Below are 25,762 nucleotides of genomic sequence, written 5' to 3' on the forward strand. Positions count from 1 at the left end.
ATGTTCCATGTAAAGGGGCTGTTGACAACCACGTGCAGAAAGCAGTAGAAAGGCAAACATGTGAGTCTGCATTCAGAGAACAGGACTGGCCCATAGACCCAAGTTTGGGAGCCATCTTTTAAGTGGTTTTAAAAGCCATGGGACTAGCATGGGACTTCCCAGGGAAGTGACTCTAGGTATAGAATGTCGACTAACTCCAGCATTAAGAGACGGGGGACATAGGGGCGCTTGGGGGGCTCAGTCAGTTAAGCGTCCAGCCCTTGCTTTTGGCTCAGGTCATGGTCTTATGGTTCATGTGCGTCGGGCTCTGTGCTGACAGCAAGGAGCCTGCTTGGGATTCTCTCTCTGCCCTTCCCTGCCCCTCCCCTGTGTGCCTTGTGTGCGATCTCTCTCTCTCTCTCTCTCTCTCAACAAACAAACATACGTTTTTAAAAAGAGAGAGAAATTAAGGATGTGAAGAGGCAGGGAACACTTCTGACATACATGAAGGAAAAACAGACTCAATCTGTGCTATGGTAATTGCTGACCTGCGGCTTTAATGCATAATCAAGTGACTTTTCTGAGAACTCAGCAGAAGTTTGACCTGTGAAGATGTTCTTAGTCCCTTTCCAAATAGAATATTTGTTGCCCACGCGGTGGGTATTATTTCAGAATAAACTTCACTCAGAATAAACTTCTCCACGACTAGACTTATGCTGCCTCCTTTTCAAGGTCATTATTCTTGATTTTTAAAAATTCTTTTTAAAGAAAAGAATCTCTTCACAGCTAAAGCCTATAATATACCCTTCAATTACCCTCTTCTTCTCAAGGTAGAAAAATAGTAGCTCATAATAGAAGCCTGTGGGTATGTGAACTCAAAAAGCATTGTCACCATTTTGAAGTACTTACTGTCCAGCTGCTTTCGAACTTGAAGGAAGAATTTCAGTTGCACCAGAATGGAAGTGGCAACACTGGGACTCTATCATATTTCTTACTTAATTCTGGGATTATTACTTGGGGAAAGTATAAGGTAATTTGAGAATATGATGGAACGTGTTTTACTTGTTCTTTATATGCCTGTCTCATAGCTGATATTCATACTCTGTTCACTGCTTATTTCTGCAAATGGGGGATTCGTTTAAAGTTCTGTTGTGGACAATAAAAATCAATTAAATCCAGGCAGACTAGAAACTCTAACTTCGTTTTGATTTGCTTGCTCAGGTTGTCCTTGAGGGTATCATCCCTTTTGAATATGTTTCTTGTGTGGTATGTGAAAATCAGTTCAGGTTTGCAATGACACAGTTTGGGTTCTTGTCTTACTAATCAATAGCGGCAGTCAGGGAGGCCTACTGATTCCTCCTCCAGTAGAACCAGGCCAGGCTTGAAGAGAGGTAATGATTACCGCTCTGATCACAGCATGTTCTCTTTTCTCCTTCCCACCCCAGAGCATGTCTGTTCGATCCTGGCTTCCCTCCTGCGGAACCTGAGAGGGCAGCAGCGAACCCGGCTTCTGAGTAAATTCACTGAAAATGACAGTGAGAAGGTGGGTGCCTGCCACACGGTAAGGAGGGGCCCAGGCCGGCAGGGCAGAGGGGTGCTGAGCTGAGCTCCTGCCTTCAATACCTTCTCCAGCATTGCGTTGGGTCTTCGAGGTTTTTCTGGTGTCTCTGCCTCTTATCTCCACGTACATCCTTCTGGGCATAGTAACACGTTAGGGTGGCAGCAGCCAGCTCCTTAGGGAGATGTTTAGAGCCAGGCAGAGTGGGTTGTACTAGGGTTTGGATTAAGGGTTGCACAGCATGGCTTACGTGGTGAAGAACATAGGCTCTGGATTCCGACATCTGGATCTCAACCTGGTTTTGCTCGTTTCAAGATGTGTGCCACTCTGCACCTCATTTTCCCTGTCTGTAGGATGGACACGTTAATTCCCATCTTGAAGAAGAGTCAATGAGAGGGAGATGAAATGAGTCCTTACTAGATGGTGGTGATGGAAATGAAGGCTCCGTGGTGGACCTAAGGAAATGGTTGAGCCAGTCCCTAGAGGGAGTGTGGGATGTGGGAATGATCACGTTAATGAGATTAGATAAGTATTTTATGTTGTTATTTAGCGTGCCATACCAAAAATAGATTTCTGACGGTACTAGGAACGACCATCTATTTAATGATTCCTGTGGATTGGGTCGCTCAGCAGGTCCCTTACGTTGTTGTGTATATGCTCACAACCCCGTGTCTTTACCCTTTGAGTAGGTATTGTTCACATCTGCGGACGAAGAAACTGAGGCATATGTCGTTTGCCCACGATCACTCTCTACCATGATCACACCACTCACTGGTCACAAGATAGATCGTTATAGATGCATAAAATTAAGGACCAGAGTCCCTTATATAACATTCAAATATCTCTTCCCTTCCTGCATCCAGGGTAAAGCTGAAAGATTGTCGTGCTTCGGAGAGAGGTTTATGATAGTGTCACTGACCATTTTTTCCAGCCTCACTGGCAGCGTGGCACGGGGAAGAGGCCATCGTGAAGTTAGGCGAGAACACCTTAGCAGTCATGCCACCCTGGTGACTTTTAACATCTGCACTTCAGTTTCTTCGTCCTTACTATTGGGGTCACTGTCTATCTTTCCCACCCACATTCTCAGGTTTTTATAAGCTCTAAGGAAATAGTGGACACAAAAATACTCAGTAAACTGAAATACATAAGGTCTTGGGGTCGTCGGTACGATCCAGAGAGGGTTAAGGCCCAGTCCTCCTGCACGCCAACGCCAAGCTGAATCACTAGCTGCTGCTGTAACCGCTATAAGCTCTCAAGTAAATACCAGGGTAGCCAGGAGCCGTGGCTGTGCCCACCTCATAAAGAGAGAGGTTAGAAGTCTAGACTGGCTTCACAGTGTTTGTTCAGTCTTTTGGAAAGTCATAGGGAAAAATGAAACTTTCTCAAACCCCTGCATGTTCCTCAGGCCATGTTTGAAGCATGACTTTTGCTAAGTTGAAAACTGATTTTTAAGTTCTCGCTGAGCAAAAGTCAGGGCCTTTTTTTAAGTTGCTGAAAGAGTGTTTTTTCTGGTACTCTCTTCTGACTCGAAAGCAACTAAAGAGATTTTACTCAGACTTTCTTAAAAAAAGATCAGCTCTGGGGTAGAATCCGAACATGAAAGGTTTCAGTTCGAAAAAAATTTTCTGTAAAGTTCTAAGTGAATATCAAGTATGTAACTTCAAGCTCCTTCTCTTTGCAAGAAGGGACTTGAATTCTTATTTATTGATTGATAGTTAACAGCTTGAGTCCACGGGGGCCCGGGCTGGGTTGGAAATGCAGCCTTCTTATGGGAGAGGCCTGTGTTCAGATGGTTTCCGCCCCAGGGGTCTGCTCGCCCTGCCCCCACTCTTCGGTCCATTCCTGCTGTGTTCCTACGCAGAGCTCAAGGCCCGGCCCGTGTTGTCAGAAGTGGTAGAGGGGCCCCCTGTTGGAAGGGGCGACAGTGAGAGCAAATGAAGAGGAGCCCCCCCCCCCCTTTCTCTCGCCTGGGTGTTCTTTGCCCTTCTCACTCATGTCTGAAATCTCTTGCTTTCAGGTGGACAGACTGATGGAGTTGCATTTTAAATACTTGGACGCAATGCAGGTGGCGGACAAGAAGATTGAAGGGGAAAAGCATGTACGTATCCCTGCCTACGTGTTGCCGCCTATTGGCTCTCATTCCGTTTGGGTCTCTTTGTCCCTTCTCTCTCCCCACAGGACAGGCAAGGGCACAGGTACCCCTACCCTCACATGCCACCTAGCCTGTGGTTAGAACAGAGCAGATGAAAGTGGTTATAGCTGCCCTTCCAGTAGGAGAGGCAGTCCTTTCTGAGAAAGGATGTGCTGTGTTGATCCGTGTCCGACCTGGCGGTATGGGTGGTTCGCGAATAGCCCTGGCACGAGCAAAGTGCAGGGCTGCAACTCGGTCCCACGCTGGCAGAGCTGGCAGAGTTTGTCTGGGTTCACACTCCTGTGCTGCTGTCATCGTAAGGAGAGCACCGAGGGAAGGGTGATTTCGAGGGGCGAGAACTGGGAAGAAAGTCTGAGGTCACTTGGTCCAGGAGCCCCACTGACAGATGAAAAGCCAGAGACCCAGAGAAGGGAGGCTCCGATGCTCTGTAGCAAAGCCTGCAAAGCAGCTGCCACGGGACTGGCCCTTATTCCTTCTGCCGGCAGCTGCTGGAAATGAGATTTGTTAGGTTTCTGTCTTGAGGGACCGTGTTGGCTGTGCTGGCGTCCTGCCTCCATACTTTCCACCTGCTTCTGCTTTGTGCTCTGCCATCTCTGGCCTCTGCCTTCCTCATCTGCCTCCTTCACTGGGGCAGGGATTCGTGTCTGCCGTTTAATGTCAGTCTGCATTCTCACCCCTGCAAGACCTTCCCCAGTCTGTGGTCACGTTGCAAAAGGATCCTTTCCTTGCTGTCTTCAGAGTGGAATGGGCTTCATTTTCCTTGTGATCTTGATTTGCTTTATCACTCCATTCTCTCTTCGTTCTTTGTTGCCTTAAAGACGCACTTGAGGCTTTGGACCCTCACTGGAGGGAGAGTCCGTTTCAGCACCTGGTTCCGGTGTGCTGGGGCAGTCCAGCTGCGGGACAAGCCATGTGCACAGGGAATTCCACCAGCGTTTGCCCTCAAGCGAGGCCTCAGGCCAGAGTGAGAGCCGAGCTGGTGGCGGGGGAGGGGGGGGTGGTTGTGGGACAGTGACCCTGTTGTCCGTATCCCGGTTCTCTTTTCCCCTTCGTATCCCACCCCTTTCACGAAATACGCACCTCTGTTTATGGATGCCAGTGGGCAGGTAGCTGTGGTTATCATTCTTGTGATTTCCCTAAACCTAGGAAGTCCTCAGATGTTTGTTGATTGATTGAATTGACTGCCTGGGACGTTCTTCGTTTATACACCGATACTGCAGCAAGATAACAGACCTAGACTGAGTTCTGAGGCTGGACTTCAGATGCCAGCGTGTTACTCACGCAGTTCCTTCATCCCACCCTCCCACTCTCTTTATTTTGTCCTTTGATTGAGGTTACCTTTTCCATCTTTTCTTCCCTTTATGGTAACTTGTGCAGGATGGACACCTAGTGACCATTTAAATGCCAGAATGATGTCTTCTTTCTATTCATCTGAATGATAATTGGAAACAAACTGAAATTTCCCTGGACTTTTGGAGGGACACAGCCGTGACACAGAACCCCAGCTCTGGCTGAAGACCCATGTTATCTGCTCTTTCGGGATAGAAAGAGCACCTGGGAGTCTAGGGAGCTAGAGTTTTAGGCAGGCACCGCCTCCTCAGTCCCTGCCTGGCCAGGGCTCATCACCATGCTTCGTGTAGCCTGTTCCTGGCTGTAACATGGTAGCAGCAAAGGTGACTTCTCAGGTCCTCCTCAGCTTAAAGGAGTCCCTCAGGTTCAAGTGAACATCTTGTGGGGACCCTGCCGATTTTTAGCAGTGGGACGGAGGAGAAGCACAGTGAGAGGCTGATCGGTGACCGAGCTATCCTTAGTACAGAGGAGCAGCAGCATTGGAGGAAAGGTTGGTGAGTGCAGAGTCACGGGAGCCTGGATTTTAATTCCAGCTCTGCCATGCCCTGGCTCTGAGACCTCAGACAGATGAGTTGACCTCTCTAAACTTTGGTTTTCTCATCTGTAAGATGGAAATAACACTTCTTTTTGGGGTTATTATAAACACTAAGCATAAAGTATGTAGAGCACCTTACTAAGTTTGTAAGAATATGTATTCCATTGTATATGTATATAATAATATATAACATAGTATATAATAACATATGTTAATATATATGTTATGATTATACACACACACACACACACACACACACACACTTGGTGCTCCTAGCCGCCTTCTCAGTTCTTGTGCAGCTTTTAAGCTAGTGAGCAGTCCCTTTCCTGAGGGCATCCCCCTTGCCATCTGTCCCGGAAGGAGGCCACCTGACAGACCAGAGTTGGTACCGTCATCTGCTTCATTCAAGAGGAAGCTGGAATAGACATTTTGCTGACGGAGACCAAGTAAGCTGTCGGGCATGAGGGGGAGCAGCTTGCATGTGGCCGTCAGGAAACTTGGCCTGCTGCCCACAAGATTATCTATTATCAGCATCGAAGAGGGTATAACATTGATTAGCACCGATGGTGAGGGAGAGTAATCGCTGCAGCCGCCCTGCTCCGGCATGCACAGAGCATGTGCCTGCCACGGGCACCGGAGCCCCGGCCGTTCCCCGACAAACATCTGTCTCCTTGATGCCAAGGCTGTTTTGCTGGGCACTGGCAAACATCCCCAGGCCATTAGTGCTCAGCAGCCTCAGCACCACTCAGAGAGACGGGTATGTGCATGTGAGCTGTGCCCTCTGCCAGCACTCTAGCTCCGACCTGGCCAATATAGCCGCCTCGCAGGTGTACAGGGACGTGGGACAAAATGACCTCTTTTTCACCTCTCCCGCATGCAGCCCTCTCTCTCAGGCCATAAACAATTTGTCGCCTCACCCCACCCCATCTCCATTAAACTTGGATGTCCTACACCCATTGGGAACTCAGCAAATATTTGTTGACTCGAATTGAATGCTTATTTCTCAGTCATTTGATGACATTGACTATGAGATCAGTCATGAATAAATATCTCACACACTTCACCAAGTCTGCAACAAAAAAGACCTTAGATAACAGGGTCAGGTATTGACCCAGGTATTGGGGGGGTCAGGTATTGGCATTTATAGTGTCTCAGAGCCCCCTTCTTTGCTGTAAACTTCAGACTTCCTTGGGCACAGTGCACATGGCCATGGTTTGCAGTTGACCAAGATTCACTGGAGAGCATCCAGTCATTTGGCAAATATTTCTCAGACTCCTGCCTGTGCAAGGCATCAGGCTAGCTGCTGGGGCGGGGGGGGGGGGGGGGGGGGGGTGAGATTCAGAGGTGCTGGTGGAGGAAGGAGCCCGGGGGCGGCACTCCTGGTGAGATCTGGAGGCACCCAGGGAGCTGGGGGGCAGTCGGCTGTACCTAGGGGCTCCCTCAGCTGTTACATGCATGAGGCAAGACTTGAGCTGCACCTTAAAAGATAGAGAGGTGTCAGGCATGTCCAACTAGAGGAACAGGAGCCAGGGAGGGGCAGGGGAAGCCAGTGCGGGTGCTAAGTTAGACCACAAGAGCAAAGGATGAGAAGTGGGAGTATGGGCTTTGAAGCCCGGCTCCTTTCTCGTTTCTGACTGGACCAGTAGCTTAGCTTCCCTGCCTTATTGTCTTCCTTGGTGCTGGTTTCTTTTTGAGGTGTGTGTCCCAACCTGTGTACTTAGGGGAATTACAAAAGGAGGATTTGGTGAAAGCTGAAAGCTGTTTCACAGGTTGTTGGCACATAACCGGCGGCCAGAGAACCTTGCGTTATCTCTTTAAGACCCATTTGCACCCCTCTCCGCCCTGCGTGCACTCACCTTTTCTGACTTCCCTCGTGCTGCAGGATTCTGCATGATCTGGGTGCTCCCTGTTTCGTTAACGTCCTCTCTTGCCCCTGTGCCCTCCTTCCTGCCCTACAGCCTTTGCGCTTGCGTCTCCCCCATGTCCTGGCTCTTCTGGTGCCGGTGCTGCCGTCCTCCTTCAGGTCTCAGCCAAATGTACCTCCCCAGACAGGTTTCCAGTGATCGCCGTGTGCAAAAAGCAGCACCCCCATCCCCAGTGCCTATTCATAACCTGTCATAAGTTAGCTGTTTACTGTGTCTGGTGTTGTAATCTCTCTTGTCCATCATATTCTCAGGACTTACATAGTAACCGACAAGCAGTAAATAAAGACCGTTGCTCATGAGATGAAATTAACATTTGTCCTTGGCTATGAAGGAAAGTTGAGGGTCCTGGGTTTTTCTACATTGTTCCTTAGTTCTTTGGGTTTTTGTTTTTTTTTTCTTGACTCTCCTTTTTAACCCTAATTTTTGTTTGCTCTATAATCAGCCCTGTCATCCTGGGTGGTTCAGTCAGTTGAGTGTCTGACTTTAGCTCAGGGGATGATCTCACGGTTCATGAGTTCAAGCCTCGTGTTGGGCTTTCTGGTGCCTGCACAGGGCCCACTTGAGATCATCTGTCCCTCCTCCTCTGCCCCTCCCCCACTGCACACCCTCTGTCTCTCTCTTTCTCACAAAAATATATAAGCATTTATAATTAGCCCCATCATCAAAAGTATCTAAGGACATCACGTAGACTCTGTGGCCTACCTGTAGCAGTGTTCCACAAGGTCTATGGGACAACCTGGTAATTCTACACAAACTCCGTTCGAATCCCATTCCTGCAGCGATCTGTGACTGTCAAAGACTTCCACGTCAGGCGCAGTGGCACACTGCTTCCGTATTCTGTTCTGCGGCTGTTTGATTCCAGGGCCGCAGTGTATCTGGACATATGCCCTCGGGGCTCCTGGCTACAAGGTTTGACCTGAACTTTTAAAGGGCATGTAATTCGTCGACTCTTCTGGTGAGCAGCAGTTCTCCGTGATCTGTAAATATGCAGGATGCTTGTCTTAGCAGATTTCACCCGACTCCCCAAACAACACAAAGCCCAGGAAATGCCAGGGGCCCTGGTATTGGGAGGTTGTCTTGACTTCTCGTTGGTTCCTTCTGGCTTCTATTGGTTAAATGTACAGATGCCTGGCTTCTGACCATCAGAAGGAAGACATAATTACATAGGTACTGGCAAGGATTTTAAAAGAGGGAGGAGAGCCTTGGAGAGAGGGTTCCCTTTTTTAGTTCCTGGGAAAATTATACTCAGCAGGTTTATTCAATAAAGTGTTCTCACCACATACTTTGCACCGTAATGACTTACAATTTTGCCACAGTTAAATCATTCTAGGCTTTATCCTGAAAAGAGGAAGATGGACTTCTTGTAATGAAACAGTATCCACAAGACCTGGTGTCTGAAACAGACTTGGACTATTTCTTTAGCATTTAAAACTCACTTAAAGATTTGTACAGAAGTGGGTAGAGCACAGGAATGGATGCGTGGGGCCCGTGGTCCTACAGCACTGGGCAAGGATGCAGACAGAAGTAGGAGACCGCCATTGATTCTTATGCTGACTGTGCTGGAAGCTCCCAGGACGTGCTTTGCTTTTTTTTTTTTTGTTTGTTTGTTTGTTTGTTTAATGTTTTATTTATTTCTGAGGAGGGGGGGAAGCAGTGTGAGCAGAGGAGGGTCAGAGAGAGAGGGAGACACAGAATCTGAAACAGGCTCCAGACTCTAAGCTGGCTGTCAGCACAGAGCCCAGTGCAGGGCTTGAACCCATGAACCACAAGATCGTGACCTGAGCCGAAGTCAGATGCTTAACCGACTGAGCCACCCAGGCACCCCATGGGACATGCTTTTATAAAGGAGAATCTTGCTGAGAGTTCCTCTCAGCTGTTGTTCAAATCAGTGGTTCCCAAACTTTCTCAGTCCATGAATTTGCCAGACCACGGCTGAAGCCAGTGTTGGTGGTGGAGGGCGTGTCCTGGTGCTTTTTCCTCTCCCTTAGATACCCACAGATTTAGCCGTATGCCTGCTCACCCCCCGCGGCCCCCCGCCTGTCCCCTTCCCAACCAGCCATCCCTTCTACCTGCCCCAGAGGGCAAGTCAGAGGAGCTCAGCTCTTGTCCTGTGCCGCTGCCACTTACCTTGCTGTGCGGCTTGCGCGCTCCGGCTTTTCTCATCTTCCCTGACCGCCTGTTTCAGTGGGTTCGTGGGCTCTCCCCTGCCATGCTCACAGGCTTGCTGCAAGCCCGGTAAGATCCAGGCCGTGCCCTGGCGACTCCCCAAGTGTCTGCAGACTCTCATAGCCGCTCGCACGGGACATCCCCTGTAGGCTTTGTGGCTCGGTGAGTCCAAAGCCCGGTCTCTGGCCCTAACCATGTATCATCTCTCCCTCGCCATGCCAGGGCCACTCCCTCACCAGTATAAGCAGGTCAGAAACCTGGGCATCATCTTCCTCCTTCCTCTCCCCCTCCCACCACGCATCCACCTGGCATAGTTTTACCTCCAACCTCTGTCCGGGCTCTTCGTGTTTCCCTGTCCCCACCACCGCTGCGCTGTGCACACTCGGGCAGCCAGCATCTGTTCCTCTTGGTTCAGTGCTGCGCCCCCCTCACTAACCAGTTGCTCTGTCTCTGGGTCTGTCTTCTCTGGTTCATTGCCTACACGGTAACCAGAGATTTTTCTAAAATTACAACACACTGTGGCACTCCCCTACCCAAACCCAGCTCACGCTGGCTCTGCATTACCTGCAGGCTACGCTCTGCACTGTTCCGGGCCCTGCCGGGCTTTCCCGTTTGGGTGCCGCCTGGCACCCCAGCTGCAGCCCTCACCGCTCCTTCCCTAAGGATGTGTGCAGAAACCCTTCCATACCACTCGTGCCCACGGAACCTTTGCTTCCGTGAGCCTTCTGCTGTTTGCCTGGAATACCTCTCCCTGCCATCCTCCCCTCACCCCTTCCCGCAGCTGGCAAAGTCCTCCGTGTCCCTAAGAGCTTTGGCAGAAAAGCCAGGCAGTAAATCCATGTTGAGTGTGTACCGTGTGCCAGGCACGCTGCTTCAAGTTGCTGGCCGGCTCCTGCAGAAAGCCGCCCCTGCCCTCGCCACCCCGAGGACCCTCCCCCTAACCCCCGCACTCTGCAGCCTGCCCTGCATAGACCCACATCTTGACTCTGCTTCACCTTCCTCATCAGGAAAAGGAGGAGAATAATCACACCTACCTTGAAGGTTTGCAGGGAAGACAAAATAAACCAACATATACTTAGAATAGTTTCTGGCACGAGGAAGGACGCCGTAAGTGGTAGCTGTTATCGTAAGTGTTTTTGGCCTGTGTACTTGTCGCGCTCTCCCTCTGAAACTAAGTCCTCACAAGCAGGGGCTGCTCTTACCTTCTCAGCACCCCCAACAGGATTGTTATTTTCTGGCCTTATGCTCTAGTATCTGCTATCAGGGGTGAGGTCTTGTTCACTCATGGCTGGCTTGTAAGTTGTCAAAATTACAGGAGCAGTCCTGAATGTTTTTTTGTTTTGTTTTGCGTTTTCAGTAAATTTAGAAATTGAAGACACACCCGTCATGGTGGCATCATGGTAACGTGGAAGGAACATGAATCCCGAAGTCATATGGCCCAAGGTTAAATCTCAGCTTAGCCACACACACGCTCTGTGTTTTGGGAAATGGCTTGCCCTATGCGTGTTTTAATTTTCGTGGTACCTTTACCCAGAGGGTCGTTGTGAAGGTTGATGAGATTGTTTGTAGAACCTGGTCCCATGCGTCTATGCTAGGACTGGCCTTACACATGGTCCATTTCTCCTGCGTGGGCAGAGCTCTGGCCCGAGATCCTTGGATTCTTATCAGAGCTGCTGTCAGGTAGTTCCAGTTCTCCAAAATAAAAACCAAAAAATAAGACACCTTGTATTAATTCTCCAGCCTCGGTTTCCTTGGCTAATAATGACTGGCAGTGTCTACGTTCCTTCTCTAACAGGCTGCTCTATTTCAGAAGCTCTTAGAGTTCTGTGGGTTTTATTTGCCGGTGTGTGTGCACCACCCCCTCTCCCCCCACCACACATCTGCATTTACCCATCTCTCTCATACTTAAACTCCCCCCTTGCTGCTGCTGCTGCTTCTTTTTTTTTTTTTTTAATGTTTTATTTATTTCTGAGAGAGAGAGAGACAGCGTGAGCAGGGGAGGGTCAGGGACAGAGGGAGACACAGAATCTGAAACAGGCTCCAGGCTCTGAGCTAGCTGTCAGCACAGAGCCCGACGCGGGGCTCGAACCCACGAACCATGAGATCGTGACCTGAGCCAAAGTCAGACGCTTAACCTACTGAGCCACCCAGGCGCCCCCCCCCCCGTCCCCCCACTTGCTTCTTAAGAAACAAAGAAATGGGCCTTTTCTAAATGGTGGGTCTGTTCTTGCCCATGACTGCCGGTGGTAACTGTGACCCGTCGGGGCTCTGAGTCACGTCCCCTCTTATTAAGACAAGGGATCCTTATTGGCTTCGTAGCAGCTTCTTTTATGACTGTCTCCTTCCATCAGTGAGGGGCAGCTCGCTGCCTGTCAGGGGCAGATTAGAAATGGCACTCACATGCTCATTTGGAGGCTCGAGACTTGCCTGCTGAGAGCGATGGAGGCATGAGGAAAGGCCGCGGTTCGGTTCGTAGAGCTCCTGACGACACATTACCATTTAGAGTGAGGCTGTGGCCGGGGGAGGGGAGAAGCAACACGCAGCCCTGCAGAAATGGCACCTTGACACCACACGTACCACCTCCCTGTGTATCTTTGGAGATGAATCTGTTTATTTTAGCAGCCCCCAAACAGGCTTGTGCTGCTGTGAATCGCAATCTGTTCTACTTAATGCGCTATTCACCGAATTACCATCGAAGTTTTTATTCCAGCCTCTCATGGAGTGGACACCACCAGACCTTCCAGCGTGTCTTTTCCTTTTTTTCCACCTCTCCCAAACTGCATGTAGAATTTGCCAGCCTAACTATAAATTCTTCCTGCCGCCCCCTCCCCCACCCCACCCCTGCCCTCTTTTTTTTTTTTTTTTTTTTTTAAGTTTCTTCAATTTACAAGGACAAGACAAGTCCAGGAAACCAGACAACCTTCTATTTAATGCTGCAGGTTTGCTTTAGGCCCTAGATAAGGCATCAAGAAAAAAAATCCTATCTATTTGTTCATATGCTAATACTGGAAAAGGTCTATAAAACAAAGACTTTTTCCTAACTTGAGCTCCAAAAGTAATCACAGGCTTGGAGCCAAACTTACCTGGGTTTTATCCTGTCTCAGGCTCCTACTCAGCCATGAGCTTTGTGGCCTTAGGAGATCTGTCACTTCCTTAAGCCTCTGTTTCCCATCTGAAAGGTAGACAAAGTCGAAGTTCCTGCCTCCTGGGGTGCTTGCTCGGGAGGAAAAGATAAGAAATCGTGAGCGCTTAGCCCAGTGCCTGGCACACAGTAAATCCTCGGGAAATGTTGCCCTTGTCATCATCCATTCGTTGCATCCCATCTCTCACCAGAGGGATAGGACAGATAGAAGAAAGTCTTGGATGAGGAAATCACGTTTCACCAGAGTCTTTAACCGAAACTCAGTGACAGTCATTTGACGTCTGTCTCAATTTCTCCATCTGTGAAATCTGAAAATGATATTTGAAATGTGTGTACCTGACACAGGGCACAAACAGCAAGTGAGGTTAATGAAGATACCCGGCTTTCAAAAGTAAAAAGCGCGTCTGTGGACGTTGAGTTGTCATTGCTTCACAAAGAAGACAGTCACCTTCTCTCTCCTCAGAGGTGAGAGTTGAATGAATGAATTTGTGAGAGACGTCCTTGAAATTTTAACTCTCTGCCTCATTTCAGATACAGTTTAATGTACCAATAGATTTTCACTCTGAAAAATTTTTTTTTTTGAAAAAGAGACAGTGCAAGCAGGGGAGGGGCAGAGAAAGAGGGAGAGAGAATCCTCAGCAGGCTCCACAGTGTAGGTGGGGAACCCGACATGGCGCTCGAACTCACAAACCGAACCGTGAGATCATGACCTGAGCCGAAATCAAGACTCAGATGTGTCACTGAGCCACACAGGTGCCCCTGAAAGTTTTTAAAGTAAGATATGTTTACAATACTGAAGGAAGTTCGTGGATTTTCAGAATTTCTCTTTAATCCCTGTTAATCATGTTGCCATTGGAAAAGCACTCGATTTACATGTCCAGATGGTTTTAGAATGGCCTCATGTAACAGCAGATCCAGGGCTCGTCTCTTTGTCACAGGGAAGTTTCATTTATCATGAGAGGATCAGCTGATTGTCAGTGCTGACCATTGTGTCCTGTCAGAGTGACGGCTCACGTCCCCTGCTTGAGGCGTTCCTTACAGTGGCTCTTCTGACTGTCTGAGAACACCGTCAGTCAGCACTTCAGTCCGTCCACATATGTACCCAGATACAGGCAAAAATCTGTCACATCTGGATGTGGAGGTGGCTCACTCCAAGATTTGCCCCGAGTTATCAAAGCTAAAAGGAACCTTCCAGAGGACCAGATCAGGGCAGCCAGCATTGAGGCCCCCTGCCTCTCCCCATCCTGCAGTCTGCACAGGCATAGCTAACTGATCTCAGTGTTCTTCCCCCACAGGCTCCAGTTGGCCTCACAGCCCTCTTCCGGGTGGTACTTGATAGCCATTGCAGTGAGCTAGTGGGGGCGCTCTGAATAAACCTGTTTCCCTCCCTGATCCGGCACAGGCTTCTCATTTCCAGGCCAAGAAGCTGAGGCACGAAGTTAGATGACTTGTATTAGGATACTGGTAAATTAGCATTAGCAGGATCTGATCTCCTTTGTACAGCACTCTGTCCTGCTTTGGCAGAAGAACCTGTTTGTATAATTTATGCATCATAATTCAGAGAAGTCCCAGTGTCTAATTAAATCCTTCTTATAATTAATGTCAGAGGGTCTCTTAAAAGGGAAAGAAGGCAAGGGAGGTTGGGTATCTTTTTTAGAATGAGGTATATGTGGCCTGTTGTACCCCTGCACTAAGTTTAGTACCCATGTGCTAAGGATGTGGAGCGGCAGGATTCATCTCTGCATGGGCCAGCTGGCTTCCCCCTTTTCTTTGTCTAGTTGACTTTGAAGCTTGTCTTACTGGTCATTTGGGCATAAGTCATTCCCTCCCTACTGCTAGGTAGTGAAGCAAGTGTGCTACTCATGTAGCTATGAGTACACACTCATCAGAGTGTTCTAAATCAGACTCCTTCGTTTCTTCCAGAGCCTTCTATGAGGGAATTAATAAGGTGAAGAGAAGCTCGTGATGATGTTTTTCTTCATCCCTAACATTACTTTCACATGACTTCAGAGGCTGACTCCTGGCCACAGGGTCACGAGCCGTGTTATACCGGCAGCTGTCTTAGAGGCTCAGATACCCCGAGGTCTTTCAGAGGGTAGTTCTACTTCCTTATCTCCGCATCCGATTTTTTTAATCTCATGTCTTAAGATCCCAGAAACAGAGGCAGAAATTCATGAATCCATTTACAATTAAGGTGGTATATGATCCTACTTCTTAAAACAGACTAAAGATGACATCCCTAAAAGAACTGTACCCAAACTTTCTTATTTTCCCTCAGAATGGTACATAATCCTCCTCCTCCTTTTATTTCCCTTTGAACACAGAGTGCACATTCGCGCTCGGCACCTCAGAATCCGTTCAGCAGTAAATACTACCCGCCACAGAGTTGTAACAGGCTAGATAAGGTGCTATCCTGACAGCAGTCACCTTCTCCGCCGGCCGGTTTCTATGATGCTTCTAAAACTGTCAGGGCAGAGACTTCGTCTTAGAAGCCAATCTCTGTTTCATCTTTGTGCATGTTCAGCGCAGCAATGGTGATGCCTTTCTTGGAGATGAGCTAACGTCCTATCTCAGATCTACATTTGAAATTTTCACTTTCAAATCATCTGGCCGTATATCTAAAAGTAGCATGTTGAATTGAACGTTGTCAGAGGCTTGAAGTTCTAAGGAAAAAGGGGAAAATGGAGTTCGGCATTGCTCTCCTGGGTCCATCCTTTCTGGATGACAATATTTAGAGAAACGGGAAGGTGCAGTATGTACCTGCCTTAACCGGTTAAAAGAAGATCAGATTGTGGGGGAGAGCATGCAGAAGGAGAAATCACCAGGGCTCCTCAGACCTAACTGAAGAAACTTCATTTTGCCGAGTTCCATTCTTGAGGCTTTCTCCCACTCTTAGTCAGCATCTTCCTTTGTTCTCTCAGACAACTCAGAAATCTGTACCCACACAAACACGGCCATATGAAAAGAACACAGACGTGGGTTTGAATCCCAGTTCTGCCACCCGCTGGCCTTGGGGAAGTGGCTCGGCCGTGTCCTCATCTCTGATGGGGGTAGTGAGCCCTGCCTCCCAGCATCTGTGAGAAGCAAAGAAATTTGAAAGCACCTAGACCTCTGTCTGGCACGTAAGAAGCCCTCGGTAAACACTGGCTGCTCGTCCTCGGTGGAGAGACCGTGGCAGCCGTGGTTTTATTCAGACTGCCTCACGTGATGCCTCGTACATAGCAATCAATGAAAAATAATACCGTCTGCTGATAGCTAGGACCTACTAAGCAAAGAACCACACTCCTTCAGTCCTTTCTAACCTTTCCTTCAGTGGTCTGGACGCTCCGCCGTTGCTCTCTCACCCTCGCCCAGTTTACTTTTCTGTGCCTTGATCCGTGCTGTTCCTCCTCCTCCTCAGAATAGCCTTCCCAGCCTGTCAGGCACCTTCAGAAGCTGCCTCAAGTGCACATCTCCTTTGAAGGCTTCGGTCCCCACAGACTAGACATAGCGTGTCCTTCTTCTGGGTTCCCACAGCCCTCAGCACAACTTGAGAGGTCCATGATAATAGCCGTTACTGCGTTTTTAAAAATTGATGATGTGTTCTTATTTGCCAGTATCGTTAGGCTATAATCTCCTTGATTATGTAGACCGTTTTATTTATCTTTGCCGCGCCCAGCACACCGTATGCCGCCTGGCCCATACGCCGGGGTTCGGGAAATCCTCATCAGGTGGATGGATGAAAAGTGTTCCACTTCCAGTTTCCATGTTTGCAAACCTCCAAAAGTTTCACCACCTCTCCTCTCCTCTCCTCCGTCTGATCTACTCCTCACACAGGCTGATACCTGGCTTCTCAGCCATGTGCTCTGCTTGCCTCTCAGGGCTCTAAGCCAGCGAGTCTGTCACATCCTCATTACATTTTCCCCGCGCAGTATGGCCTCCGGCCCGTTGTGTCCCGCCTCTCTGGCCAGCACTCAGGCCTCCCACCAGCTGGCCCTCCAAGGTCCCGGCCCTCACCACTTCCTGGTGTTTCCCCCATCTCCCTATCTGTGAGAATCTTAGCACACATGGCTCATTAAATAGCACTGAGCTTTTACCTGCATTTCTTTCAACCCTGTTTGATACATCCTTTCTAAGAGCCCACGATGCCCAAAATGCCATGCAAGGTGCTTTCTAGGATCCACAGAAGAGTAAAACGCACCTCTTGCTTTCAAGGAACCTATACGGGAAAGAGGCACCCATCTGACATACTGTTCAAGGCAGGTCACGGGAGGTGCCATAAAAGAGATATAAATCCAAGTTGTGGGGGTTTTTATGGACTGAAAAAATCCGAGTATCTAGTTGGAAAACTTTTCAAGTTGGAAAACTTTGAGAAGTTTTCAAAGATCTCAAGAAAAGTTTTAAAAGGAATATCACATTTTAGACTTTATATTATGATAGAGACTGGGGTGGGCAAAGTACCAACGTTACAAAGGTGAGGAGGCCAGAAAGTGGAGGGCAGGCCGGGTCGTCCCGGGGCGGGGTGGGGGGTAGAGAGCGTGAACAGCTTGAGGCCTCAGACACCCGAAGGCTATCATCCTCCGGCTGTCATCCTTCGGGACTTCATTCTGCTGTCTCTCTCATGAACCTTAAAACCTTACCCAGAAGTCACTTCTTCCCAGAAGCCCTCCCATCTTAACCCTGATCGGCACCCACCACTTATAATTCTTTTTAACTTGAGGGTGCAACGTGTGCCTTTTCTTTCTGGTCATTTCCTGTGCCTCTGTGACCTCCCCAGACAGCTGACCAGGGCCTCCCCTTTACCTCCATTTTTATTCTTCTGCCTAATGCTTAGAATGGCGTCCTTGCCACTGGGCGCTTAGCTGCGCTGGGATCTGATCACTTGGCGTTATGTTAATCATCTCTACCTCAGAGGTGAATCAGACAGGATTCCTGTCCCCAGGGGGTCCATATTCCAGTAACTGGTAATTATGTAATTACGAGCAACTAACTTAACCTCTGTGTGCCTTGGATTCTAATTTGTACAGTGGGATTAATAATCCCTTCCCTGCTCTCTTTAAATTTGGTAGTAAGGGCCACATATATAATAACACTTTAAACTCTACAGCATTACAGAAATGTAAAGTATTAGCAGCAAATGCTTTTTGCATGAGTGGAAGTCAGGAGTAATTTTGCTTCCTGTGCCCCCAGCTGCTGAACACTTAGGCGTTCTGGAGCAGGGAGTTATGATTATGAGTAAATGAGAAGCTAAAGAGACCCTTCTATTTTTAAACTCCTCGGACATCAGTCCAGTGCTCCGTGACTACCTCGTGAACATTAACACCATTACCAGATTACCAAGGAATTTGCTACTAAATGAAGCTAGGAATTAGTGGTGGTGATTTGCCAGACAGCGTAGCCCGCCTCTGCCTCAGACAGAGGCCTTTGGGAGCGAGATGAAAAGTAGCCTCGCGTTGCTAAAGGCCGGCCCCTCGGGCAAATAAAGGAGTGCATTATCTGCGTCTAAACAGTCTCTGAAGGGTTCTTGTTGGAGATTGATAACCAAGTGGTAAGTCCTTCAAGTTTGGGAGAGTGGAAAGCAGGGTCCCAAGGGCTTCTATCAGTGACAGGAGCCCGAGTTGTCAGGGGGAACTATGGCCATAAAACTACTGTCGGAATTAGGAAATGGATTGTTGCCATCAGAAGCATGTATCAAGCACCTGTCTTCTCAGGCCAGCCTGCCAGTCGCGCAGAACGCGTCCCTCACCCACTTCTCACTCCTGAGAGCTGACAGCCCAAAACAGATGTCTTTTCCCTCTCGTTCGCCGCGCGTATGTTTACTGAGCGGGGACATGGAGACAGAATTCAGTCCCTGCTTTACCAGAGTTCATAGAGTTCACGAAGGGAGGGAGCTGCAGATGGAAGTTCTCAACAGAGGGAGGTGACGGCGGAAATCAGTGCGAGCATGACGTGCGGGAAGAGGTCGTTTCGGGGAGAGGCGTGTCGGGGTGCTCTCAGGGCCTTCGGAGAGGAGCAGTGGCAAGGCCACCGGTAGTCCGGAAAGGCTTTGTGGTAGAGGGAGCAGGAAAGCAGTGCTGGCCTCAGAGATACCCTGGAATCCCAAGGAAGGAAGACAGCGAAGGCCCCGAGGTGGGGAGAGGAGCTCTGTTGATGGAGGCATTAATAATCCACCAGCTGGGGAGCTTCGGGGCAGTGGTGATGCAAATGTCCCACAGCAATCGTGACGGTCGCACGGCTCTGAATATACTAAAAGCCATCAGATTGTACACTTTTAATGGGCAGATTGTATGGATTATGATTGTATCTCAGTAAAGCTGTTCAAAAAAGAAGAAAACCCCACTGGAGAGGAATAGATTTGGGGCCAGCGAATCTGGTAGGTCTGCGGTTGCAGTGGTTGAGGAAAGAGACCCCTGCTGCTTGTCGGGGCTCGGCCTGGGGGAGTGTCGGCTCGTGAGCGGAGCCGAAGCCGGGCAGCACTTTGCTACAGCGTGAGTCCAGAGGGACGTGCGTGTGAGGTGGGTGCCTGTGGCGTCGGTCTCACCAACGTAGCGGGACGGAGCCGTGGAGAAGGGGCCGCCCCTCCCCAGCTTCACCCGACTGGGAAGGGAAAGAGAGTTCTGTACGCCTTCTAGAAGGGATCTGTGGAGGCCGGAACCACAAAGTATAGAAGGAGTGGAAGCAGATAAATAGCTGAGATTTGTGTCCCTATCAGCTTTTTTTTTTAGGTTGAATATGTGGATGAGATCATTTTGGCCTTGACTCATTGCACAGAAGAAAATGGGCTTTAATCTGCCTCCCTGGGCCTCCAGTCCATTAAAAATGAAAATATACGAAGGGTACTTTAGGATATGATGGGAGGGGGAGGAGACATCCGAGGCAGAATGGTCTGTTGTTGGTGTTGTTACCACTGTTCTTTCGTGTGTCATGGGCAGACGAGAAGCCTGCTGTCTCCCCTGCTCACTGTCCAGCTGTTATTCCCAAACACCCCTCCGTTTCCAGGACATGGTCCGGCGTGGAGAGATCATAGACAACGACACGGAGGATGAGTTCTACCTCCGGCGCTTGGACGCGGGGCTCTTTGTCCTTCAGCACATCTGCTACATCATGGCGGAGATCTGCAATGCCAGCGTGCCCCAGGTAGGAGGGCTGCCTGCCCAGGCCGGCCGAGCCTGCCTCCCTCCTGGGCCCCTCCCCAGGCAGACACTCTGAGAAAGGAGCCCATTCACTCTCCTTGACTCCCTGTATCTGGGGGGGAGGTGGGGGGGGGGGCTCTTCTTTAGGGGTGGCAGTGAGGTGCGTGCTTTCTCCACGATGTGTGCCAGGGTCTGCCGGGACAAACGGTGCTTCTCCTTCCTCTCCCCTCTCCCCCTTCCTCCTAGATTCGCCAGAGGGTCCACCAGATCCTGAACATGCGAGGGAGCTCCATCAAGATCGTCAGGCACATCATCAAGGGTGAGTTGGGTGCTGCTGTGTGAGGGGCTCCATCAGAACTAGGCAAAGCTTACTTCTCGAGTGTCTGTCGGGGTCCCTGGACTTCGGTGCACGGCTTCTCTGCACTTCAGGTGTGTCACCGTGTTCACTGTGTGTCCCGGTCGTCTTTGTCAGGATCCCGAAGACTAGCCTGGGGATCCTGTGCCTCTGGCCCTTCCGTTCAGAATTTCAAAGACACTTAACAAACAAGAGACAACACAGGGAAGTAACGGGAAATGCCTGGAATTAGGCAAGATGGAAGGATGTGAGTCTTAGGCACTGTGGTGGGGCAGAAAGAGCCTTAGCTCTGCCTTCCCCCAGCTGTGCGAATGACGTAGAATAGATTCTGCGAAGGTTCAGGAGCTACCACCTGACAGCGTCCGGTCTAGTGGCTGGCACTCAGATAGTGCTCTGTCAGGCGAGCGTCCCTCCTTCCCTCACCTGTCCCAGGGAGTCACTCAAATGCCGTTCCACCTTTGGGACCTTACTCAGATGGAGTGGCCCCTAGGCCTCCACTGGTGAGCAGGCTCTCAATCACAGGGTACCTGAACTCGACTCTGGTGCAGCTGCGCCCGTGGGCCACTTAGCACAGACTTACACACACAGCAGTAGAGGCCCATATTGACCTTCGCGGTACTGATAACGACAGAGTTCAGAGAAAGCCCGGAGAGACTGGTAGCTGCGGGCAGGTTTTTACTCCCCGCTCTGGCCCACGGTCTGCCCATTTCCAAGGTAAGGGATTAGGCCAGATTTACTCAAAGGGTTCGCCTGTAAGTAAGTGGCTTATAAGTCCCATTATAGGTGGGAGATGAAATGTGAAGATAAATGGTACATGTAATAAAGGGAAGAGAAGTTAGAAGCCATGGTCTCCAGGATCCGGCTCCCGGAACTGAATCCTGGCTCTGTTCCTTACTGGGTTACCTCAGGCGAGATACCCAATTGCTCTGTGACCTCATAGGATGGGTGAGAAGATTAAAAAAGATGATAGATTGAAAATGTCTGACCCTTAATAAGTCCTCTGTAAATGTTAGCTATCATAACTATTATGAAATACGATGATGATAATTGTCACTGTCATTATAAGTGAGGCACAGCCAAAATCCTACGGAAATCGTGTGAAAGTGGCGTCGAGCTGGGTCTTGGAGGCTAAGACAAGCACAACTCAGATGCGGGAGCTGGAAACCCCATGTTTAGCACGGCCGCCCCGCGGGAGGGGTACATCCCTCCTGTCCGCTTCACAGATGGAGAGTTTGGGGTATTGGAATCTATTAGTTTCTCTCCCAGAGACAGAGGGAACGGGAAGCCGCTCGTGAACGGCGCCCAGCACCTTGCCCTCCACAGTGGCACACGGTGCTCCTTCTCCGTGTCTCGTTCGCATGAGTTACTGCTCGGCATGTCACGCCGCCTCCTCCCTAAGGTGTAGCTGTGGTGATTTGCAGCTCCAGCTTTTAAATGGCATTTACTTTGAACGCCCACTTGTTCAATTAGAACTTTTTATTACTCTCAGCTCTCCTCTCCTGCATGCAGGCTTCTCCCCGCACCTCCAGCCCTGTAATCAAAACAGTGATCTTCTGAGGAGGAAAAGCTGTTTTTAATGGGTACTGACACGTAGTAGGTGGATGTTTTTCTTTGAGAAACCCTAAGACGTGTACCTTAGGTTATCCAGAGTGTCCAGCTGTCGTGAGCCGGCCTCCTTCTCCCTCGGCCTCGGGTGCAGCCCCCCAGGGCCTCAAGCGGCGGTGGCCACAGACGCCCCGTTCGCTTCCGCCACCCTCGGTCGTCTCCTTGGTTGCTTTCTTCCGCCAGAGCCCCGGCCAGGCCTCGGCCCCCCCTTCCAGGGCCCAGCCCAGCCGGTGGGCAGTAAATCCGGCAGCGCCGCCTCCACACGCCATCCTGAGCCCGCACCGTCTTCCCCATCTGTTCCTTCCCGTCAGAGCGCCCAGTTTATTTCCTTCCTAGCCCTTATCACAGTCTGTAATTGTTTTTATTTATGTATTTGTTTACTCGCTTTGTGTTGTCTCCTACGTTACAATGTAAGCTCTGTGACGAAGGGACGTTGGCTGGCTTATTCACCGTGCCTCCTCAGCACCCGGAGCAGTGCCGGGCGCAAAAGGGGCACCCGGTGAGTATCTCACACACCGTCAGATTCAGCCCTACCCCCGTGCACGTTGCATGTGGCCACCGCTGGCCAACACCCTCCTCAGGGCTAAGCACAGTGTCAGGTACCACGCCGAGGTGTCACACGCCTGCCCTCACGGAAGTTACAGTATCTGGGGGACCGTGGATGCATGAGTGCCCAGCCACGATCCCAGCTACATGAAACACGCCCCGACGGCTACTCCGCTGGCCTTGCTGGGTGCCGGGCTCTGCATTCAGGACTGGAGGTGCGAAGAAGAGGAAGCAAGAGCCGCATCTTCGAGGCGTTCACAGTCTGGTGGGGAGAGCGGCTCGAAACTAATTACAGTGTGATAAGTGCTAGTTGAAGTTGCCAGCAGTGCACTGACGAGTGGTAAGGAGCAGTCTAGAGTCACAGGCCTCAGCAGGGCGTCCCGGAGGAGGGACAGGCTCCTCCCCAGGACTGGGACTGTGTCCTAGAGGGAAAGGCACATCCCAGGCAGGGAAAGCAGAGGCCCGGGGCTAAGACAGGACATGGTGGCTTGTGTAAGGAAACTAGAGGGGATTCGTAGGGCACCCCTGCCCAGGGCAAAGAGGCTCTCACGGGACACTGACCACTTGAAAAAATCAAATCCCGATTCTCCCCAGATGGAAGGTTAAGGATATAATAAAGGATTCTCGACCCACTCCCACCCGCAGGCCCGCCCTGGCTCGTTCCCTCCTTTAGGAAGCCCTCCTGCCTGCGGTTTGGGTGGTGGAGCTGAGTCACCCCAGGAGTGGCAGCGAGGCTCTGCTCAGGCCCTCCCTTAAAGGCCTCCACTCTCTCCCCCTTCTCCCTCCACCCTTCATTCCATCAAAAGGTTTGAAAAAACAAAGCCTCATAAAGAAAACCAGCTCATCAGTCTGTCCTCTTTGATTTTAATTTTGTTTTTCAGTTTGAGTTGCTTCCTTTTTTTTTTTTTTAACATACTAATTAGATGCAAGCTTTTTCTTTGATTTTATGGCCCACATATTTCCTAAGTTTTCCTGGCAGGATGACAGCTGATGTATCCCTTGAGGTCTCAGGAAAACGCTGATGAGGCAAGCCCAGCAGGGGCCTTTTCCCCTTGTATCTCAGTCCCCTTTCTCACGGATTTTCCTCCCTCCTTTCCTATTGGGGGTGCCAAGAGAGCTGCGAATAATTGATGGCTCATTAAAGTCCCTCTTTCTGCAGACTGCTTACCCGGCGCTCCCGAGGTCCAGCCTTGCCTGGAGCTGACAGCGGCTCGGGGCCTGAGCACCGTGGTGCCCACGTGGGAGACGACAGTCTCCTTGCGGAGGCAGGGCAGGCCACACCACAGGCTCCGCACGGGCAGTACCCATCTCCTGCCTCTTGTTTTGCGCCTGGCCCGTGACTGGTGCGGGGCAAGGGCTCAGTTAATGCCTCTTGGGGATGTGCGCTGAGGTCGTTCTTCCAGCTTCTTTGTGCTGTTCTAGAAATCCAGGACCACCGTAGGCAGAGTGCTCGGCCCGAAGCGCATCCTCTGTGCTCCTGTGTGCCGGGCTTTCCACGTATCTTCTCTGGTTCTCACAACAGCCCTGGGAAGCAGGATTACAGTCCCCGTTTTACAGACGGGAAAAACAAGACTTACGGAGGGCGAGAGACATTACCCGAGTTGGTAGTGATGTTGGAAACTGGATCGAAACTCAAAACTATATACCCAGTCGGTCTTCCCTCTGACAGAAAGGAAACCTCTAACGTTGTTGATTGCCCGGTACAGTCTTACCATCTTTTAAGAAAGAAACTTTAGGGCGGCTGCCCTTATAGAGCACCTGCTAGGCCACACAGGGCCCTGGGGGGGGGGGGCTCCTAAAATCTAAAATGAACGAGACACTGGGCCCTTCCCATCATAGGTGAAGAAGCTAATCAGTACACATAGCAGAATGATGTCCGTGCTCGTTAATTCTGCTGCAGATTAAAAGGAGCTTAAAGATCCAGGGAGGCTGCACAGAGGAGGTACTTTTTGTGTGTGTGGTGGTGGTGGTGCTGCTGCTGCTGCTGCTGGTAAAATACACATCAGATTTACCATTAGCCATCACCACCGTCTGCCCACAAAATTCATTTTCATCTTGCAGAACTGAAACCCTGTGCCCATTAAACCCTCACTCCCCCTGCTCTCCTTCCCCCAGTCCCTGGCAGCCACCCGGGTACTTTCTGTCTCCATGAAGCTGATCCGCCAAGAAGGTGGCTTCCGGAAGCATGCGCAGGACCTCTGTAGGCAGATGTGGGCGTCCCTCATTGCGTGGTCATCTCCTTGGATGCAGCCTAGGAACCGAAACCTGGGAATACTCTCTAGTATAAATCCTTGTGCCAAGGGTAGCTGTGAAGCGGCGGGCCGGTCTCTTCAGTGCCTGAGTCACTGGTGACAGTTCCCGGAAGACCACGCGGCTGCTGGCTCTTGTGCCGAGGAGACAGAGGGTTCCTGACTCAGAACTCTAATGTTGGTGGCAGAAGGACTGAGCCAAAGACTCCAAAATGCTTTCAGAAATTGGCTGCTGGTCCTTTGCTTTGCTTTTATTCTTTATGGCTTGAAATCTCCTCTAGAAACTCATAACATGTATCTCTATATTGATTTGGGGCTCTCGGTAACCCGAGCATTGCCTCTGCGATTTCGAAGCTGCAGAAGCTGACATGATTTCTCTTTTGATGACATGTTGATGTGTGTGTGACTCGTACCAGGTCATGGCTACCATGACCACTAGGTGTTTGGAGGCAGGACAGAATCCTGGCGAGAGGCCTGCCTTTGACCTTCGGTAGCTACTTATCTTCTCTAAGCCGTAGTCCTTCGTCTGTGAGATGGAGATAACCCGCCTCAAAAGGTTCTGTGAGAATCGGGAGGTTCCATACGCGCACGCTGATGCGCGACTGGCGTGTGATACGTGCCTGATAAACGTCAGCTACCTTTACTGCTGTGATCAGTGTGTGAGCTTGTCCAGTAATAAGTAGATCTGATCTGAGCCTCCCAGACCACCAGCACAACTGTGTGTGTCTGTGTCAGTCTGGGTAAGTTAGCAGTTAATACGTTTGGGGCTTAGCTTCCTCTCTGTAAAATACAAACCTGATGTGAGCGTTGTCCCTCAGGAAGGCTGAAGTTGAACTACAGTCAGGCACCTGGGACAGAGTATGTACTCAGCAAACAGAGGCTCCTCCCTTCCGACGTCCTTGGCCTTAATCCTTTGACCCGGAGCTCACAGCAGCCCAGACTCAGGGGCAGGCAGGAAAGGTGATAGATCAGTACCCACAGCCAGCTCCTCAGGGCTGGAGGGGGGCCTGTTCCAACCCTATGACCCCTGTTAGCGTGAGAAGCAAAAGGTATGTTTCCTTCTCCTTTAAATGGGTCTCATTTTAATG

At 50.2% G+C, this 25,762-nt stretch overlaps 1 protein-coding gene across 1 annotated transcript in view; it reads left to right on the forward strand.

The window, feature by feature from the left end:
• The window catches only part of CTNNBL1 (catenin beta like 1), a 162,568-nt gene that overhangs the window by 132,480 nt on the left and 4,326 nt on the right, over nt 1–25,762 (forward strand). Inside the window, exons 12-15 of the mRNA XM_039227069.1 lie at nt 1,425–1,522; nt 3,555–3,635; nt 19,786–19,923; nt 20,166–20,238. Of these exons, the coding sequence (XP_039083000.1) occupies nt 1,425–1,522; nt 3,555–3,635; nt 19,786–19,923; nt 20,166–20,238 (390 nt within the window). The remainder of the gene's footprint in view (nt 1–1,424; nt 1,523–3,554; nt 3,636–19,785; nt 19,924–20,165; nt 20,239–25,762) is intronic.

This window comes from Hyaena hyaena, unplaced genomic scaffold (genome assembly GCF_003009895.1).
Source record: "Hyaena hyaena isolate Hyena2069 unplaced genomic scaffold, ASM300989v1 scaffold_25, whole genome shotgun sequence".
NCBI classification, from domain to species: Eukaryota; Metazoa; Chordata; class Mammalia; order Carnivora; family Hyaenidae; genus Hyaena; species Hyaena hyaena.